Genomic DNA, 21,852 nt, shown 5'->3' on the forward strand with positions numbered 1-21,852 from the left:
TGGATGTGAATCCCTCTTCATCAATTTCATCACTCACTCTTGTCCCGCACCATAGCCGAACGGAGACGGGACAGGCGCAGGTTTGAGTCTCCTGGGCTGGAAGCGTAACAACATTTCTCCTGAGATTTCGGCCTGCGTATGAGACCTGTGACCATCGTGATGAAATTGGGGAGCTACGAATGAGTAGCGTAACCCGGTCATGGAAACCTATAAATCTACTGAGGGTTTATCGTGCTGACCACACGTCACCCCGTAACTGGTTGTATATCTCCCACCTCTGCAGGTGGTAGTGATGTCGGCAGTCTGTAGGCTCTGGCACTCACGGGCTGATGCGCCACGGGTTGTTCATCACTCATTCTTATCGTCGCGATTAGACAAAAGTGGCATAAAAACAACGAAAAACAAAAATGAATTCAGATTATCGAACTTACTCGATAATATAATTCATCTTTAAACTACAAATACCGTAAGCTAGAAGGCTCCGGTCACGAAATTGAAGAGAAAGCGGCGATGGGATTGGGTGAGCTGACCACGCGTCATCCAATTAAAAAGCTGCTCTGGAAGGGCCTAGCCAAATAGTTTAGTTTAAAAAAAGTACGCAATTTGAAAGCATGTTTGCATACTTATTTTCTTTCAAATATCAATACTAGAAAAACTCAATATGCTGACCAAGGCAGAAATTTATTTTATTATAAAACATAAACTAAACGTAACGTTTCAACCTTCTAGCAAGGTCTTCTTCAGACTATGTACCAAGTATAAATGTAACAAGGTACAAGAACAAGACGATATATATAAGTAAAGTTGACAAGGGAAAGCCACCTGCTAGAATGTAACTTTTTAATAGTCTGGAGGGGAGTATTTTTGTATATATATCTTCCTGTTCTTGTACCTTATTACATTTGAACTTGGTACATAGTCTGAAGAAGACCTTGCTAGAAGGTTGAAACGTTACGTTTAGTTTATATTTTATAATAAAATAAATTTCTGCCTTGGTCAGCATATTGAGTTTTTCATATCATGGAAACAAAGCTTAATGGTGTTATAATCAATACTAGAATGCTGCAGGAAGAGGGTTTCGCTCGAGTTTGTTCAACCTTAGAAATACACGGTGATATATGAAAATGAAATACATGATTGTGGACTCAAATAACCACTACGATTATTGTCACATTAAAATTATATTCCATTCTATATGCTCGAGCTTCTTTGCAGCACGTCTTGCACAAGAGGAGCAAATTTAATCCAGTTAGGAAATCGCCAAGTGTAAATATCTCCAAAACTGGTTACAAAATGCGTGCATATGCCCTAATGGAGTACCTGAATTTAGTTATTGTTTGTTTTAGTTTGTATTTAAGTGCACTTAATGCACAGAAAGGCTAATCTGGACTCGAACTAGAGTTTAATATGAGATCTGAAGTACTATGTCCTTCCACCAGGTATCGAACCCGGGACCGCTTAATTACAAGACGACGTTGTTACCTCTACGCCACCGGGGAGGCTTTAGATTTGTTTTTATAGAAACTTATCACCTTTATCAATAAGTATGAAATGTCGTGAAAATAATAACTTACATAATGAAAAACTCTAAATAACATCCTTTAATAATATCTAAAGAGAAAGTTCTGATTCCTCCAAATCTAGTTTCTTCATTATTCTGCCTAGTCCTTACTCGCTCTTAGACTAATGATGTCAAAGGAGCCAACAGCTTCTACACCGCACGTCTTCCTCCTCAGCGCACAGGATTCGAGCTCCAACAATGCCCCATTCTTTGCCTTCTTGTTGCGAGAAATTATGCCAGCTGCCTTAGTAATAAGCTACGGGCTCACGTCTTTCGTCCGCAGCGAAGAGAGATTCGCTTTCGTAATCTGGGATAAAGACTTGGACGGCGGCATATTATATGCCTACTTAACTCCGCAACGAGTGCATCTCCCCTCTGCCTTATTTACCCACAAACCCCTGCGTCTCTACATCCCTTTAATCAAGTCATGGGAAAACGGTATTTTGCAGTCCCCATTACAAAGTTTTCCTGGAATAAAGTTGGTACGACAGTGTTACCAGGTACTTGAGCAAAGTACAGGAGCAGGCTTTCGCTCACTGAGCGGAGTGATCATTTACTTAGCAGTCTTTTCTCACTAATCTATAATTAATACTACATAATATATGTAGTTTAAGTACAACACAACTCACAAATGGGGGTAAGATGGAGCTATGCTTACAGTGCAACCTAAATATGTTCCAAGGAGTGGTAAAGAAACGTCTTTGATTTGGGGAGGAGAGACAAAGTTCAAGATAGCCACACACCAGTGGCGGCAGTTGCCCCCCACTTTTCGCCACTTTTGTACCCACAATATGCTAAACCTATATACCGAAGGGGAAATATACTGTCCTTGCCCCCCTCCAAAGTTTTGACACCTTGCTCCCCGGTTTTGGAACCCAATCGCCGCCACTGCCACACACATATAAATGTATGAATTGTTGTGTATATAAGTATACATGTATAAAACATAAGAAAATATTTACCCTACATAAGAAGATGCAAAATTAATATAAATAATTGAAAATAATATCAATTTAACATGTGTATTATCTAAATACAATTCAAACACATTTCGTAGTCTAAGTTGATAAAATAATATCACTTCGCAAACTTTCTCGTCTAATTGAACTGCATGTATCAACACTATGTCCAAATTATTTACAGTCAAATTTACTTATGAAGAAAACCCCTATGCATTCAGATAATTTGTTCCCTACATCAGAGCCTCCCCGATGGTGCAGTGTTAGCGTCGTCGCCTTGTAATCAAGGAGCCTCGATAACCGGTGGAGACACATAGTGGTTCGGATCCCACTTTAAACTGTAGGTCCTGTCTCGATTAGCCTTACTGTGCATACAGTGGACTTAAAACACCAACTCAACCAACCCTATATCCGAATTTATCTGAAACCGAAATGTCTTTTCTAAACTTGAATTGAGGTTAGAAGCGACAGACGAGAGTTTCTGTAAACATGAATAATTGCGTGTAAACCTTGTTCTAAGACTTGCTGTAAAAGATGTCACGTGAATTTTTTTTCAACAGTTCTGAACACAGCTAGTCTTGACTTTCAAATTTCCGTTAACATACTATGTCGTTAGACTGTCCTATTTATGAACAAGTTCATATAATTCAAGTTGCTTATAAAATAAACATTTCAATATTTGAGTTTGCACCTTTTCCTTAGAATCCAACATTGCCAACTTCACGTAAATATTATTGGAGAAGAGGTGGGCGGGGAAATTTGATACAAAAAAGTATTTTTATATGTAATTATATTTCAACCATTCTAATTCCCGTTGAAACTGAGACAATATTTAGAAAACTTTATGTAAAATCTACAACTTTCAGGCGTCCCTCTGTAATCGTTTCATAATGAATACTTAATAATAAATAATATGTAAACAGTAACTTATGTAAGTGCGTGACATTATTTGTTCGTTGAATAAATTTTGTTTTGGTTTATGTGTAAAATTGTGCATTATATTAAGAGAAGACTGCTACAAGGCGGAGAATTTTATGGTTTCACTTGCTTTTATTAAAGCATTACCTATTATTGCAAGTGCAGCTCTGTAACTGACTGCCAATCAATCGCTTTTAATCAGTCGATTTATATTTTCATCCACACATATCTTACATTATCACATAACCCACACACACACAGAAATTACACGATCTGACAGTAGTTTGTTGCAAAACAAATTACCTTTCAATTTATTCCAAGTAAGAGCTCAAAGAAGTTATTAATTTATCAATTACATTAATTATTTCTTTATTCAAAGCAGATGGTTAATATAGAAACACTACATTACAATTGGCATGAGTTTACAATACCGGACCACTCTCCAATTTCTATAAAATTTCGCCTACTTGCTAATTTCGGTGTCCTGATGACGTATCTGTAGTTCATATTAACTCAATAAAAATGCTCATATATAGTTTCTGCTTAATTTGAATTATATACATTAATTACATCTTAACTTTTGCTGCCATCTATCGAACAAACTATCAAAGCTCTATTACCCATCTGTTCGCATAAAGTGCCACACTTCATATGGTTGAACAGATGAAGAATGTGCCGCTTTATCTGAACTCATCTTTCAGAGATGGTGGCAAGGTGAAGGATGAATGGGAAGCTTCCCACCTAAAGATTCCTATACCCACTCATTTACCAAAGCAACGAATTAAATTAATAAGCATTCATGAATTATTTTAACTTTATGTAATTAGTTCCGTTGTTGGAAACCTGAACTGAGAAGATGGAGCTGCATTCCCCCCAAGTAGCATGACCTAAAAATTGAAAATGAAATGTGTGAAGGGAAATTTAATATATATTGCTGTAACTACAGAGAGAGCTCACAGCTTGGCGAAGTCCTTGCTTGCATGATCTGGTGACAAGTAAATAGGGTGGGGAAGGTAATTATTTTGTAATGATATATGATTATGTTTTTGGTGTACACAAACACCCATGCCCAGGCCGGGATTCGAACCCGGGACCCCTGGCATCTCCAACTTTTGAATAGAATGATGAGTGCTTGAAACACACGGTCTTTGGGAGAGGTAAATTGAATGGGTGTTCTCTGTGAGTGTTCCTTCATAATTCATCATATGTTAACTCATCCTCGCCGTCGCAATTAGCCAAAAGTGGCAGAAAAGCGACGCTAAATAAGAAAAATAAAATCATATTATTAACAATGGGCTTTATTAGGGTATCCGGAAGGTATAGTGCTAAAGATTCGTATTGTAATCAAAAGGTTCAGAGTTCGATTCCATCAGAGCCTAAATGTGAACTTAAAACTTTGCTTCCGATGCAAAACACATTAAAGCTGCTGAGTAAATGATCAGTATGCTCAATGAGCGAAAATCCTGGCAGGTGAGCATCGCTTAGGTTTTGACCAGTCAGTTCAGGACATTTGTCACTGGGAGGGGTGGGGGAAATGTAGTAATAGAGGTATTAGATCCGAACTCTCATGGAAACCCGGATTGCTCACAAAGTCGGAAAATTTCTAACTGAACATTCCCATCGCTATTTACATCGAAAGTGCATAGCTCGAGCAAAAACAAAGATTACGGCTACAAGGCTTTATCTCTAACAGTATTGCAGGTAAAGGGAGAAACAGATTATCGGTGCAAACACGTGGGAAAAAAAGGACGAAAGGCATTAGATTCTGTAAACACACGGGCCATATTTCTTCCTCGGAACGTCGGTAACGTGCTCTCATTTTTACATTCCTGTGCAAATGAACTGCTTTGGTTTCCATGCTCGCGCTGTAGGTACGAGCTTCTAGGTGGCGCATACACGGTGTTGTTTACGGGATCATTGTGTCTGGCGAGAGGACAGGGATCTCGTAAAGAGGAAGGGATGAGGACTGGTTGGAACGGCCCGTTCTCTGGCGGATGTAGGTGATTTTCAACACTGGTGTTGCGGGTCGGGGCAGATGCAAGGTTTTTATTTATCTTCATCAGTCACATTGCCTTCATTTTCTTCCTAGTATGGCACCCGGAAATTACATCGCTAGACTAAATAACACCATTTTACAGTTATATATGGAATCCTGTCTTCAGATAAGAGTAGTTATTTTGCAGATTGGTTCATTTAATTTGTAATTTATCTTATTTAGACGTCGATGTTCTGCTACTTCTGGCTCGTCGTGACGACGACGAATGATAATGAAGAAGAGACATGCCCAAAAGAAAGCAACGTTCTTCCCTAGATCGGGACTTAAACACAGAACCCGCTGTATGACCGATGCGGAAATTGATTTAATAAAAACTGTATATTTGACAATGAAAAGAAAAAAGAGGAATAATATTGTCTCTCCTGTAGAGAAGTAATTAAAGCTGTTTCCTTGTTAACATGGAGTCGCGAGTTCGAGCCCCAGCTTGACACAGGGTCGGATATAACTTTAGGCTATTGGTCCATACCCAATAAATTTGTATATCTATGCAAAAAGTGGATATAGCCATATTCGAAAATAGAGAAGTTATCTACAGAGTGTTTAAAAAGTCGTGCAATTCTTTTCATCAATAACAACTTGAGTTCCGTATTTATACGTTTCTTTGAATCTTGATGCCTTGTCAATTGGCATATTTCAATACTTTAATTTGTGTAATTGCAACATTGGGTTTACAAGTTATTATCGATGAAATTTCGGGTTGCGCGACTTTTGGAACACGCGGTAAAAGGACGCAATTAGTATACTTGAAACGATAAAGCCATTCCATGGACAGTGCAACATACCATGGAGGCATATGGGGATGTGGGTGTATAGGGCCTCACACATACAGGATCTCGGCCATTTGTGGAGGTGATTTGATCAGCACCATGCTCCTGCCACCTTCACATCCATTGGTGAACCACAGAGTCGCACCATGCACTGACATTGCTGGAAAAATTCTCACCTGAAATCATTCCCCTCGGGAATCGAACCAGGGTCTCTCACCGACGCCCTACCGACTCTACTGAATACCTAGCAGAACTTTATTTTATATTTCATGCAGTTAGTGTACGAAAATACATACCTTGATATTATATATTGTTCAAGAAAAAGCTTTAAAGGTTAAGAGGAAATTTTAGTGATAGTGTTTACGTTGTGTTACGTCTCGTATAAAACTCTAATTTTAGAATTCTTAAAATATGAAACCATTTATTCTTTGGTTTAAATGGTAGCATATGAAAACAAACTGTTTCCTGTATTTTACACTATTTTTTTTCGATTTAACGCCAATTTCACTTCGTTACTCTGTTCGAATAATAAGTAACTGAATTTTATTTCAGTTACTGGTAGCTGTAAAAATAACTACTTTCTGATTTTTTTTGTAACTTAAAATGAACAATGTAAATTTCCAGGGTGGGGGGGGGGGTCGACGGACATGTTCGATCCCTCCATCCCTGCTTACACCTATGTACAAAACTTGTGTGTCTGGTATACTTCAATAGCCAGTGATTCCGCACCGTAATAGAAGCCCCAATGTGTGAAGTGCAGATACAATAAACTCAAATTCCTATTTGTTTTCACCCCATGACAGAAAAAAAAGTTAACAAATCCAGGAATGACAAGATTTCTCGTCTGAAGAGGAAGGATTATAGGGCACCGGGGAAAGGCTTTAGTAAAACCATCCTGGACAGTTTTTTTTTTTTTTTTTTTTTTTTGTAAGGCTACAAAAGCAAAATACTGACACTTTAGTTACCGCACAACAAAAAAGGGGGATTACAGCACACTTCACGGCCCTCCCCTCTGCCAGACAATGCATGGATTGACACGCTGCGTGTCGCATGTGTGTGTATCCGTATGGTCGATGCACGCCATTAGCTTTTCGGGGAGTTGGTGCGCGGAAGGGGGGGATATGCAAATTAGATTCCGCGGGAAGCCGGAACATCCCTTGTTCTTTGTGCCCCTTGTTGACAGTCGCTAATGAAATGCACTGTCACGTAGGATCACACTTTGGTCGGGAGATGAGTAAACTCGAGCCATACAAAAAAAATAATAATTAAAAAAAAAAAACTTCCCTGTATGTGGCTGAAGCTCGGTTTAGAATGGGGATAAAGAAAGGTTAACGTGCAAATATTTATCCCATCGGCTCTTTTCGAAGATAACGGTATTATGCTATTTTTCACGATAATCCTGATATCACAATTCCATTGAGCGCAGAATTCCATTAAAATCGTCAAAACAAATTTCAATTTAGACAACAGAAGTAATTGTGGAATTCTCGCGTCACATTATGAACGGTTCGAAATTTATAGGTCGTCCAAGAGGGTTAGATATACAGGTGAGTCGTTTAACGACAGTGGATGTTCATTGGTTGACGTAATGACATCACTTTAGTACTACGTACGGCAAAGAGAAGCAAATTTTTAACTGAATGCAAATAATTATACTCAGCCATCAGCCGTATAGCATACATACAAAAGTATATTTATAGATATTGTGCGTTAATTTTCAGAGCTGTTGTACACCACTTTCTAATTGTTTTACGACCTTCTTGTCAAACCATTTGTTTGGCGTCGCTACGGATATTAATATTATATTAAAATCATGTTTCAGGGCTGCAAGAGGCGAATTAATATTGCACAAAGTTTGCATTGTTATATGCTCTTTTCCTTAATAGAAAATGAAAGATGCGTACTGAATGTAATAATTAATCTTTTTGGTGAAGGTTTACAACTATTAATTTTAATTATTATTTTAGTTGTATAATACCACTTTCTAGGTCTCGTAGTTAATCGAGATGATGATACAATGGAATGAAATTTACCATGGATTTGAAGCTACGACCTTTATTATTATAGGGCGTCACCCTACCACACACCGTTTCAAAAGATATGAAAAAGTCAAAGTTCACTCAAAAAATATTATACAACATTAGTATGGAAAAAATATACCGTGATATCGTTGTCGGATACTCCGCAAACTCAGTAGATTCTCAGTCTGTAGGCAAGAGAATTATCTAGCTTATCACGAAGCAAAAGGAATTAATCTAACCGAATTTCTGCGTGCCAGACATGAGCGGCGCCAGTGGGGTGGGAAATTGTGCTTGCGCATCTCTTAATTTTCTTCCGCACTCCCTTCAGCACCCCTTCTTCAAAACATATGTTAAACCGAAAACACTAACTCTTATAATGTTATATTATGTTATGCGGTCATATTGAGAGTTAAGGTGCGTCCCCACTATGCCAGTTGGCAAGGCCGGGCGTAAAAGCCGACCAAGTGCGTACGTGTCGTTGGCCTGTGTCGACAGGCCTGTTGCCAGGCCGAGTCCAACTCACTCAGGCACATAGTGGTTCGGATCCCACTTTAAACTGTAGGTCCAGTCGATTAGCCTTACTGTGCATAACGTGGACTTAAAACACCAACTCAATCAATCAATCAATCAATACCACTCAGAAATGTCACGAGACGATTTTCAAACAGAAACGCCTACATTATCTTGCCAAGGAACAAGAAAAGGCATTTTATGGTAAATCGTTAGCCTATTATTGCATAAAATTTAAAACAAATCTCCGGGATCAGCCCACAAAATTTCCTAAAAACCGTGCCAAAAACGAGTGGATGCACGAGGACAACATTTCCAACATCCCCCGTGACAATTAACGTGCTTATTTTGAATGTAATTGCAACTATAATTCTGAGAACTTAAAGTCATTTCGAAGATAGCGGTTTGCATAGCGGAGGTATCCCACGCGATTTGACGGGAGTTGGCGTCCAGGCGGCCGCTGAGCGTGCCACCGTCAGCCGCCCAAAAGGGAAAGAGCAAGCTTTATTACTACTTATAATAACACACATAAAATATTACCAGGAACTTTACTTTTGTCAATTGGATCTAAAATCCTTTTTTTATGTTCAATTGTTTATCTATTTGCCATTAATTTCCTTGTTTCTTGCCAAAGCCTTTTTTATAATACATTATAAATTTTTAAGTAAGACAATGAATACCTGCTGTTTCGCTATTCTTATGCCGTCCTTTTACCTATTCATGTTATAAAATTATAATATTAATTTGAATATTTAAATTAAAACTATTTTAAATAATTTAATATAATTATTTTAGTATAAACCTTATTATTATTGTTTTGAGACACTTGGGTCGGACACCCTCCCCGAAACATATTTCTAGATACGTGCCTCTAGTGTTAATGTCAGTATCTTGTTGTATTCACGATGAATGTATTTCGGAAAACAGTGTAGCTAACGCGTGGATATTATGGATTAGTTTATCCTTCTCGAACAGCTTACATGCGTAAATAGGTATTTTAAGAAGTTAATTAAGTGTTTACTTTATGACTAGAGACAGTCATGGATGATTAACATATTCCTTATTAATCAACATTCTTAGAAAATAAGTATTTTTAGCATTGTTTTAAACGCTTCATTTGTTTAAAACATGTTTCTTGTGTGTGTTTGATTAAAACATGTTTAAAACAAAAAACTGTTTCATGTTTATCTTTTTAATAAACACAAATTTTGCCACTCGTGTTGCCATGCATTTTAACGGAGTATTTCACGTGCACTGCCAACAAGCCATTGATCTAGACTGATGCAAGTCTCCACACCTCAGTCCTGTGAGGACGTCTATTGAATTCGGTAAAGCATAACGACTTTTGGGCGCCGTCATGCCAACTGGCATAGTGGGGATGCACCTTTAGGTTTTGAAGTGCGACCGTTGCTATTGCACAGAACAGGCAAACATTGGTCCTACTTTAAAAGAAAAGTCTCATTTATTTGTGTGGACTGGTGGCAGTCTCTGTAAAGATCAGCGGCCGTTGTCTTTCTTTCGTGATCTTTGTTGTTAAGCATAATTTCTTCAAGTGGTTGATAGACGCATGATAAGAGGAAGAAGAAGAATTTGGTCTTTTTGTGGTTTTGGATACTGCCTATTGCTCGATTTTTCGGTGGTATTTTTCTTACTTTTCAGTGTAAAAATCGCGTTTCTATTTCAGTATATTATTCTTCCAGACATAGCTGCCCAAAACTATACCTTCATTGTGCTTTTGAAGTTATATCGCTATTTGATAGTGACAGTTTCATACACTGGAAGCTACTACTGAGGAAGTTATTTTCCTTTATTTTTCTCTCGATGAATACCGATGTTACGGCTCCTATGTGATGACTTGATCTCCGCCAGAAACACACCACTTCTCTCAGGCAAATGCCGATCGTACGGGCTCCAGAGAGACGGTAGGCGTGCATTCTCCGTCCAAATCGCGTAACTTTACTCGGTAAAGCAAAATTTTTATCGTTTGGCAGTAGGTACACACTTGAGTTCCAATTTGATTGGTATTTGATGTAGTTGAAAAAGGTTCCACGAGTGTCTCATGTTTTCATTGTTTTCTTTGGCCACCACCAGGGCAGCTGCTTTCAATTTTTTTCTCTAATTTCGAAAAAACTGCTATGATATTCCAAAATCTGAACAATTACATCAGCTTAGAATTTCTTCTATGTAGAGCATTAATGTGAATTTTCGTGTAGTATGCTTTCGCTGTTCTCTAGATATTCTCAATAGTTTCATGATTACGTATGTCTATTAAACTATTGATAATATCTAGATAACTGTGAAAGGCCTCGTGCCGCCGCTGAAGCCAGACGGACACATGCGGTTCGCGAGTCATAGTTTGCTTCACTCCTTTCACAACCGGATCGCGATAAGAACCTGACTGAAGAACAGTTAACTGTCCTACAAACCTTGGCATTGCGAAACAAGCGAAGAGCCCCCTGTAACAGATAAGTTCCCTACTTTCCTTTTCCTGATAACCCACAGCAAGGCAATTTAACGTAACATCCTCACTAGTTGCCGCATCTAGTCATTCGGACGTGGCAGTTTCAAAAGAAACTTTCCTGCTTTGACAGTTTCATTTTCAGAGTTACTTGTTTTTGTCGTTGTTCTTCGAGGAATTAATGTAATGTGCACTGGCTTCCTTGATCATCACAACAGACATTTTCGAATGGATGATATTCAGCGAACAACTTCCCCCACAATTCATTGCGCGAAAGCACGCCCGCGACCATGATTCCGGCAAACGTTTCTCAGCACAGACGGAGCATGTTGAAAACACGTTTGATAAGCATTGCACTCACAGCTTTTGTGGCAGTGATTCAAGGTACAAATATAACGATTATAAACTTTCACATTAGATTATATACCAAACGTAGACTTCAACAATGCCCAGAGTATCTAAAAAGTTGTTATTTGCCACAAAACAACGTTGTATAAAGCTATGTAACATACGAAAAAATACAGGACTATGGAGCCTGTTTCTTATGGAATCAATCGGACCTATCCGATAGTGCAGTGGCTATCGCTATCCCCTTGTAATCGAAGGATCCGAAATTCGATTCCCGCTGGAGGAAATTTTAATGAAAATTAAAAATATATTTTTTAAAAAAAGTAAATTAAAACAAATTTTGTCTCGTGAAAATGATAATTTATAGAAATGTTCCGAAGTACAAAATTGTGTACTATATTTTTTAAGGCCGTAACGTATCACTGTCACTTCTCGTATGTGTAATGAGATATGCTGAAAAGTATATACAAATATACTCATAGTTCGAACTCACCCGCTGATTGATAAGCAGTAGGCTATTTCAAATTTTCTGTGTTTGAGATCGTACAGCAACCACACACGTTGCAAAGCATGCGGATGTAAAGAATGACACAAAAGTCATATAAAGCTAGCCATGAACGCAGGACTTGCCTTTGAAATACGATTCATATTTCACCCGGGATTGGAAAAATCACGCCATCTTAACCACGGACGAAACCTGTATCTATGGCACAACCACAGGGGGCATTGCCCCCTCCAACCTTCGACGGAAGTCAAATCCAGGGGGGGGCAAGGAGGGCAAGCATTGATGGCTAAGGGCACCTGCAGGGCGGGCACGGAGGAGAAAAGCCCCCCTTGGATTTCAAATTTTATGCAATTAAAAGTACATTGCATAAAATATTATGGAAGCTCGCTTCGCTCGCAAAACCTGCTTTTCTCAGTTTCGTCAAGTTAGTCAAGTCAGTCATGGGTGCCGAATGATCTAAATGAATAAAACATTGTGAAAGAGAGTATGCCTTGGCACCCCGTGATATTATTTGCGCCCTATTAGGGGCAAATAAGGGTGCAAGGGTATGCAAACATTGACGGCAAAGGGTAACTGCAAGGGGCGCAGAGGAGAAATTGCTCCCTTCGATTTCAAACGTTACGCTAATTAAAATACATTTCTAGATTTCGTCAAGTTCAGAACCTTAGGTAAGGTGCAGCGCGAGTCGGCCACGGATGCCGAGCGATCTAAATGGAAAAGTTGTATGGCGCCATGGCGTCCAGTGAAATTATTTATGCCCTATTAAATCAATATTGTTAGAAATTGCAAAAATTGGATCTAAAGATTTTCTCGCTCGCAATAAAGTTGTTTTCTGTAATGTATTTAAATAATGTGTTGCATATATGTATTGAATAAACTTTCAATACATACACGATTAATGTTAGCATGTTGCATATACATTATTTATTTTATGTCGCTCCATGATGCATATGTGTAAAACATAAAAGTTATACATGTTATATGTACAAAAATTATTATCTACGGAATGCATTTATCATTCATTTTCTGTCATTTAAAAATACAGTTTGTGTGCTTGTTTTCCATTATTAGCTAATGTGAAATTGACGGTGTTGAAAAAATATTTCAAATCCTTTGTTCCAAACAAGTGCGGACTTCTACCCCATCTTTGCGTAATTTATGAGGATAATAACGTTTTTGCTACTACTACTATTACTACTACTACTACTACTATAATAATAATAATAATAATAGTCATTATTGTTGTTGTTATTATTGTTGTTGGTACGTTTATCCTAGTACTTGCCCCCCCAGACAAAAATTCGTGGTTGCGCCTTTGAACTGTATAAAGGTATGATGTTCTCTCACAATTAATACATAAACAATGGTACACGCACATACACAACGCATTAATTCACCAAAAGGAAACTTGATTTGAAAATATACAATAATAGTAATACAATTAAAAATGTAAAACATCGGGTCATTTTCATGCACGCAACATTAGCTTCGCTTCACGCTTGCTATGGTTGCCGGACTGAGTGCAGGAGCACGTGCGGTTTGGCCAGATTCCCCATCATGCTCTCCGCCGCTGACGTCACATTGAATATCATCCATTGACGATATCGCTGTACAGTGGGATTCACTAGTATTGCTCAGAAAGTTGTCCATGACTATTTTCATCGATTTTTCTCTTACATCCTATATGTTCTTAATGGATATTTATGTATGCTGGTGCAGAAGTTGTCAACATTTTGTTTTGAGTTATCATTTCATTCTTGAAGGTCTTATTGGGTCAAATAAAGTGCACGAACATGGTGGACAATTTGCACGGTAATACTCATGGATCCCACTGTACCAAGCCGATAAACTTAACTTTCCTTGACGTTTTTCTCTGTAAGTGGTTCACTACGAAAACAAAGCAATAGGAAAAAACATGAAATCTCAGAAAAATTTCGTCGTCCTCTATTTCAGAGTTTTAATTTTCTTTCTCATTTTTATTTTATAACTGTATTTTTACACTATCGTAGTCAATACAAGTATATGCAGGTGCGAGAACAACATATGCTGAACCTAGCTCGCTCAATAAAGATTCATTATTTTTACGAGCAGCTCAGATTGACTGGAGGCACATTGCACAGTGATTCGGATCCCGTTTAGGCAGAAAGGTTAAACCGTACTTGAAGCGAACAGCGAACGCCCTTTAGGAACGGTCTCGCAGCTCAGTCTCGAAATCTTGGGACTATTTTAGAAGCGGAAATCTTCCGAATTGCACTTCGACTGCAGCGCCAAATACGGTCCGTAGATATAACTAAGAACAAATGGTTTTCCCCGCGTTTTAAACACTTTGTTTTTCACCATATAAAGCACATAGCATTTTAAAATGTTCTTGTTCTTACATTTCCACACATTAGAAGAACTACAAACAACATGTGGCTGACTTAGGACGGTTTACATTGTAAAATGGTGTCCAAATTAGCCTATACATAGAAAAATTTTGTTCAAGCCGATATAGAATGTCGAGCCGATTCAATTGAGTGTAAAATCATTTCTCTATCTTCAGTAGTACGTAACGAATATGTGTTTTTTTATATATATATATTTGGATATTTCAGCTGCGAAATGTACTATTTAAGTGAGTTTTCCAATGTTTCGACAATCGAAATAGATATTATAAATCTCAATTGTACAGGTGCCTATCAGATTTCGTTCTCGTCTCAATTTTACAAGAACCTATCTGATTTGATTGATTTTGTTTATTTTTCTTCGCCTTTCTTCCACTTTTGGCTTATCGTGAAGATGAGGATGAGTGATATGATGAAGAAAGAACACCCATGCCCAGGTCGGGATTCGAACAAGGGGCCACTGGCGTCGTAGCGTGCTGTGCTAAGTACTTCTCCACGCAGATCGGCAGGTTTGATTGATTGAGCTCTTGTTTTTAGCACTGTGAGGCTAATCGGAACTTGACCTACAGTTTAAAGTTGGATCCGAACCAATATGTGCCTGCACCGGGCATCGAACTCGGGACCCTTGATTATTATTATTATTATTATTAATGCCTTGTTTTAAATGGTGTTACCACTACGCCATCCGGGAGGCCCAAGTCTAACTGGGGCATCTATCGATTCTTTCCAAATACGATTCAGCAAATACCACTGGAGATGTTGCATCGGGCCAAGTCTTTATTTGATAATTACATTGTGGAGATCTACCCGGGGGACTCTTAGCCACCAGCGCCTCTCGTGAAAGAGTTAAACTTCCAATACAAACGGAGCCAGAGTTTACTTAACCGATTTCACTTCAGCATGGCTCTTGATGCTACTAGCCTAGCAGCTTCTCAAAAAACGAGCCTCTCGACTAACGAAATGGGGGTTGGGAGCTTGTACCCTTCTTTGCTCACACTTACCCGTACTATCAGATAGTATTAGCAAGTCAATGCCTAACACCGGGCTAAAAGGTTTACGAATTTTGAGACGTAAAATTACCCCATCGTACAAATGCAATTGCTTTCACTAATTCTTTCTATTTCTAGTACGTATATTCACATACGACACATGGAACTCAAAAATGCACCACACCAACCTCCACTGGTTATCGAACCCCGGACCTCACGATTACAAGGCGGTGACGTAACCACTACGTAATTGGGTATTCCTCCCTAGCTAATATAACGCACCGTTACACTCAAATAATTGCGGAGGGTGGTTACACTGTCAGATTAAAAATTATAGGTACTCGACTTTGAAATCCAATTACAAATTAACCAGTAGACCTACAAAAAAACGAGTTGCATCAAAATTTAGTTTATTCAATTCTACGTTAATCTATGTTAACTATTTTTTTTCGAGTATGCCTTATATTTTTTATCGTCGTGAGAACAAAAAAGGACAGTTTTTTTCAATTTCGCAAACAATCCCCCTTTTCGAATTCTATAAATCAAAAACGGATTGTCTTATCGAGATGAAATTTTAGCATGGTGCAGTCAGAGAGGTTATAAGCACAAATCTTAATTTTCAGATTTTGAAAATTTGTCAAAAAACAGTTATCGTCAATTTTGCGAAACAACTTTTTCTTAGTATTAGGTAGTCTTACAAATATAACGTTGGTCATGTTTTGAAGCTCTTTGAATCTATTTTTAAAATCCATTATCGTTGTCGATTCATATTGAGAAACCGAATTTATACAGATTTTTTTTCAGCGGAGTAAAGATGTACGTGAAACGTGTCAACACGGAAAGCACCGACTCGCAGTGCCAGCCCTCAGTTTTCACGTTCAACAGACATTGCGAGAATATATAATTTTTAATCCGATAGCAGTGACAAAATATTTACTAACTCTCACTTTAATTGTAGGCATTAATGTATGCATATATAATTACCATTCAAATAAAATAAAGATATCAGCTTATAAAATATGCAAGTTATTCTATAAATCTGTATTCAGGTATGCAAAGTAATCAAGAGGTGCCAGGTTCGATACCCGGGCAAACCGACGTTATGATTGTCGCCGGCACTCTAACAAAATGGCAGCGGCATTGCGTTGGAACCACACTGCACATTAGTTCAAATACCACTTTCAACTGTAGGTCCAGTCCCGATTAGCTTATATGTGAATAAAGTGGACTTACAAGAACAAATCAAACAAACAAAGTACGAGTAGTACAAGGCTACAGCGAACGAACATAAATATACACTTTATACAAATATTGTTTGAAGCGAGATGATTAGATAGATCTTGTTTTAAGCAAATTTCGAAGCGGTATATTCAACTAATATATTTCAGTAAATACATAATATTGATCTAGAAGGGAAGTGAGAATTGAGTTTTAATTCAATTTAAGAAATTAAAATCGTTCCGTTTACGTACCCAAATAATAAAGGCGTTGCAGATTAATTTTGTTGGTGAATAGAAACACGCAACTAGAAACAGGTTGTCCATGTGTTACATAAGCAACGTGATTGGTCATCATTCTCTACGTAACTTCCAAGAGCTGATTTTTAATTGCTGTCAACGACACAGTCCTGTACCCATGTAAAAGTGCATTAAAACGATGGTTCGACTAACGTCTTGTAAGAAACAGTTCCAGAAGAATATCTACTGCATGGCAATGCTAACAACCATAGTGAAATTTGTTTATATTTGTGTTATTTAAAGTCGGTTTTCTGCCACTTTGAAAGCCAACGATGAAATTAACACATTCAACTATGTAGGGTTACTTTTCCTAGACGCCATTTTAAAATTCGAGATCAGACTTGTCGAGACGAGAACTAAAATGACACTGACATCTGTAAACTTGGGACAAGAATTTTTGTGCGTGTCTCTCGCTCGCGTTCGAAATACTAAACTAAGTATAACGTATCCAATTACAGACTAGTATTATATTTTGCTTATATTAAAATTGCAAATCTAATTCCTTGGTGGCAAGTGTGAACCTGTATAACGTGGTTGCATACTTTTAGTATACAATTCATTATTCGAGCCCCCTCTAGCGTGAAACAAAAAATGTCATTATGATATGCCATTCAATGACCTCTATACGCTGTGAAGGTTTGTGGAGACAAGTTCAAGACTCGAGACTGGACAGAATTGCATTTAGAAACCTGAGTCAGGTATTTACAAATCGAGACAGGATTAAGAACGAGAAAAGCATTTACAACTCGACATGAAACAAAGATTGACGAAACAGGTTTCTTCAGAAAGGAGACAAAACGAAACTGGCCAATGCCTTCTGGATACAATTTCTGCTTTCAAATCCTACCCACAAATAGAGCGAAAACGTTCAATACTTGTTTATATTTAATTCAATTAAGGTCACTTTTTCTACCTTCCGGAGTTTATCGCGACGAAAAGAACCAGGAAGAATGAAAAATCCATGCTTTGGCGTGGATTCAAACCCGTAACTTTTGGAGTATATGTTAAATTAATTGTGTGCACCCGAAGCATGTATTGAAATTAAATACTGTGGATCTGCCTACAGTTAACCGAGTGTAGCAATAAAGTAAGTAATTTTATATGCTCTTAACATGACCCAAATTCCTCCTGCCGTGATGATACATTTTCAAACATCCTTTACGCTTCATGCCCCACCCTTCTTTCTATCATGACATCTAACGTCGCCGCGGTTAGTCACAATAGGCGACACTGAATAGGTCGATTGTGTTCCGAGTGAAACAGTACGGTGGGATCCATGAGTATTACGTGCAAATTGTCCATCACCATGTTCGTGCACTTTATTTGACCCAAAAAGAGCTTCAAGAATTAAAAGAAAACTCAAAACAAGCAATTAACAACTTCTGCACCAACATACATATAAATCCATGGCATAAAAACACACATGATGTAAGAGAAGAATTAATGAAAATAGTCATGGACAATTTGAACGGTAATAGTCATGGATCCCACTGTACAAGTAATCTAACGGTTTGCACATACCGTTCACATCACGCTGTGGGCTACCCAGGAAGGCAAACCGAAATTAGGGGGCGTGGCACTCGCAGAGCAGTGAGCGAAGGGAATGCAGGGAAAGCCGAACTCAAACGCTTCGAGCTGTTAACGATAAATTAAATTTGTTAGTTACCAAACAGGATGTTTACACCACCACACAAATACTGAGATACGTTATTTATTCGGTAGAGACTGGGATAAACGATATCGAAGGCAAAAGCACGAATATAGCCTTTTTGCAAAATAAGGTTACAAATGATGTTTTTGTTATTTTGCGTCGCTTCCTGCTACTTTCGGCCAATCACGGCGATGAGTTATTAGATTCAATTGATAAGAGACACTCGCAAAGAACATGCCTATATCCAGGATGGGATTTGAACCCGAAATCTTAGCTGGTGAGATCGAAACTCGACCAATTAACGCACGCGGTCCCCGAGTCGGCAGTTGCAAATGAGGTACTAAGTTAGTATTAGAGAGTTACAAGACACGATCTCGTGTTGTAATTACGGACAAATTATTTTGAGACTTCGGGAAGGAAACAAAATCGAGACGACGCGAAATGCTCTCTCTCCTTGACCCTTCCTCCTCCCTCCGCTGTGAAATTTCGTTTGAAGCCCACTTATGATGAGATAATGTATCTGGGACTGGACCTACATTTTGCAGTGAGGTCAGAAGCACGGTGCAATGTACCCCCTTTCGGTAATAGAACCCTGGGCACCTTGATCACAAGCTTCCAGGGGTAACACTGAGTCACTGGAGAAGAAATCGTCAAAATCAAAATTGTTTTGTAACAGGACTTACTCAGATATTGTGGAAGCAGGTTACATTCGTGGTTTAACGCAACTACAAATCAAGACAGCCAGACAACGAACGTACGCATTTGCTACTCGAAGCAAGACTGAACGAGATAGTCATCTTCATTCTCGAAATGAGAAAAGCAGTGCCAAATTTCGTCTCGGAACCAACCATGACAAAATGAACCATTTTATGGACCAAAGTTAATAGTCAACAGTAGTTTTGTATTATCCCATATTTAATCGAACCGTCTACTGCTCTAAAGTCTAGATCAAAACAAATTAGCCGATCATAAATTTAGTTTCGCAAAAATGCGTATGCAACTTTCCCTTGATGTCGATTTTGAACATTTTCAGATTAATCGTCACGATGAGGACGTGCCTCCAATTCGTAAACCTTGACCATCTTCTCACGCTAACCGTTACATCATGGAGGCCAACGCAATAAAGTTATTCTTCACAGTTTGGGATTGGTTTCAAGTTAAGGCAAGATAATTTGACAACATTTATCTGTTTACATGTACACGAGATGCTGTTCAATGTGTACTGTATTTCTGCGTCTACATTAGCATTACGATAGAAACGGTGAAGAAAGTTCTATTGATTGATTGATTTCGTATATTTTACTTCGCATTTTTGCCACACGTTATCGCGAAGATGAGGATAAAATAATGATATGATGAAATTGGTGAAGGGACGCTCACAAAGAACGACACGGTCGGGAATCGAACCCGGGACCCCTGACGTCTTAGCGCGCAGTGCTAACAAATTCCGCCACGGATCCCGGCGAAAGGTCTGTAAATTTCGTATTATAATTGGTATAAAATTCCTGGTAACATTTCAAACGTAGTGGTTTGGATTCCATATAAAATTGTTGCGATTAACTTGTGGCAGCAAACATGCACAAACGCCTTACGGATAAAGGTTGGCAAGGAAGCAAACAAGACATTAAATAAGAAAATAGAAACTGGTAATTAATTAACTCTATCTAAGATTACAAAGAACAATGCTTGTTCATGGTGATGGATAAGTCGAATGCACCGATGGACTCTTGCCCAGTGGAAATTTACGTATTCATTGTGATCTGTTTAGCACCATGCTATAGTTATCCCAAACAATATCCTTTTCCCTCCATAAAGAAAGAACAGTGGTCACCAAAGAATTCAAAGTAGGCCATGCGAAACGCATTTTACGACCTTGTTAGCGTCATTTCAAGCACATTATCACAAAGCACTTGCTAAACAGTTAAGTCAAGAACAGAAACAAATAACTTCCTACTTACAATAAGTCTCTTTGGTCAGCCTGTCAATGGTTTCTTGTTTTAGTTTAGAATTCTTCTTCCCCATTTTGCTTCAAGTCCTTGTTGTTTTTCACGCAGCTTATCTCCTCTGCTTACCGCACGCTTTCAGAGTTATGTAATGATAAAAAACAACACTTACGCTTCACGAAAACAAAGCCTGGAAATTCTGGTTTTTAAAAGGCGAAACACTAGCGAATGTAATCACACCACCCCTGTTTGGGGTCCATGAAAGATACACAACACCTTCACCAATCAATAACTAGATGTCAATCTATGATTGGACGCAAAAATTGAAGCGAAATAATTCCTTCACTTTAGCAAATGGGGGGTTAAAACCCCTTGCACAATAAACGTAGCTGAACGTTCGGTGAAATCCCAGCTACGGAAGTCTAGCAAATCAAATTAAGCTGTCACAAACACAAGAAAACATAAAGAACTAAGCAGTCACATTTGAGTAGCAATGAAAAAAAAAAAGCACACTTGGTCTATTCGACAGGTTATTTTACGATCAACGGTAGCAAAACGTTCATCAAGGCTTGCTTCAACTCGACTCGCGCTGTTACATCGAACCGCCGGTAGATGGCTCTAGCGGTTGGCATCGTCTGCTGCAACGTGCGAACGAAGGGGGAAGCGACTCTGTGCCCATGCGCGCTCGGAATGACGTCATAGATTATTCTCCGAGCATCGCACCTATGTTTGGTATCTGCACTGCGTACGATAGCCACCGGGAAAGGTGGGTGGGAAGTAACACTCACTAGTGGACAGGCGAAACTAAGTTTAATGAAGCAATGTACACAAGGGGAGCATTGATATAATGTGATAGGAGCGGAAGGAGTTCATTATTTTTAAAAAAATATATTTCCTGTGCCAGTACTCTTATGTAGGGAGGCTAAATATGTTCCATTTACGTGCACAATGCTTAAAGTCCTAAATCTGGCCTTTTCTCACCTAACCACGTAAGGAACAAAAGGCATTGTTATAAAAATAAATAAAGAACTTCGAAATGGAATGCAAATTGAAAACAAATTCTTCTTGTTTTGCTCAGCAATTTGCTTTTTTTTTGGCTATACGTCATTGCATACTGAAATTGTTTATTTCTGTTCATTTATGCCGCTTTTATGCAGTGTGCGAATTAACGGGGGGTGGGGGTGGGTTGCCGGGATTTCCCTTTCACAAAAAAAATATCCATGGCAAATGAAATGATTTTTATCTGTGCCAGGGATGTTATTACC

At 38.5% G+C, this 21,852-nt stretch overlaps 1 protein-coding gene across 2 annotated transcripts in view; it reads right to left on the bottom strand.

Annotated features, from left to right (window-relative positions):
- Positions 1-21,205, bottom strand: part of LOC145987726 (frequenin-2) — a 534,394-nt gene extending 513,189 nt beyond the window's left edge. For both annotated transcript variants that reach the window (XM_083122324.1, XM_083122323.1), the window contains exon 1: positions 20,603-21,205. In XM_083122324.1, the coding sequence (XP_082978450.1) occupies positions 20,603-20,666 (64 nt within the window). In that variant the 5' untranslated portion in view covers positions 20,667-21,205. The remainder of the gene's footprint in view (positions 1-20,602) is intronic.
- Positions 21,206-21,852: the final 647 nt, after the last annotated feature.

This window comes from Lepisma saccharinum, chromosome 5 (assembly GCF_977018435.1).
Source record: "Lepisma saccharinum chromosome 5, izLepSacc3.1, whole genome shotgun sequence".
Lineage (NCBI taxonomy): Eukaryota > Metazoa > Arthropoda > Insecta > Zygentoma > Lepismatidae > Lepisma > Lepisma saccharinum.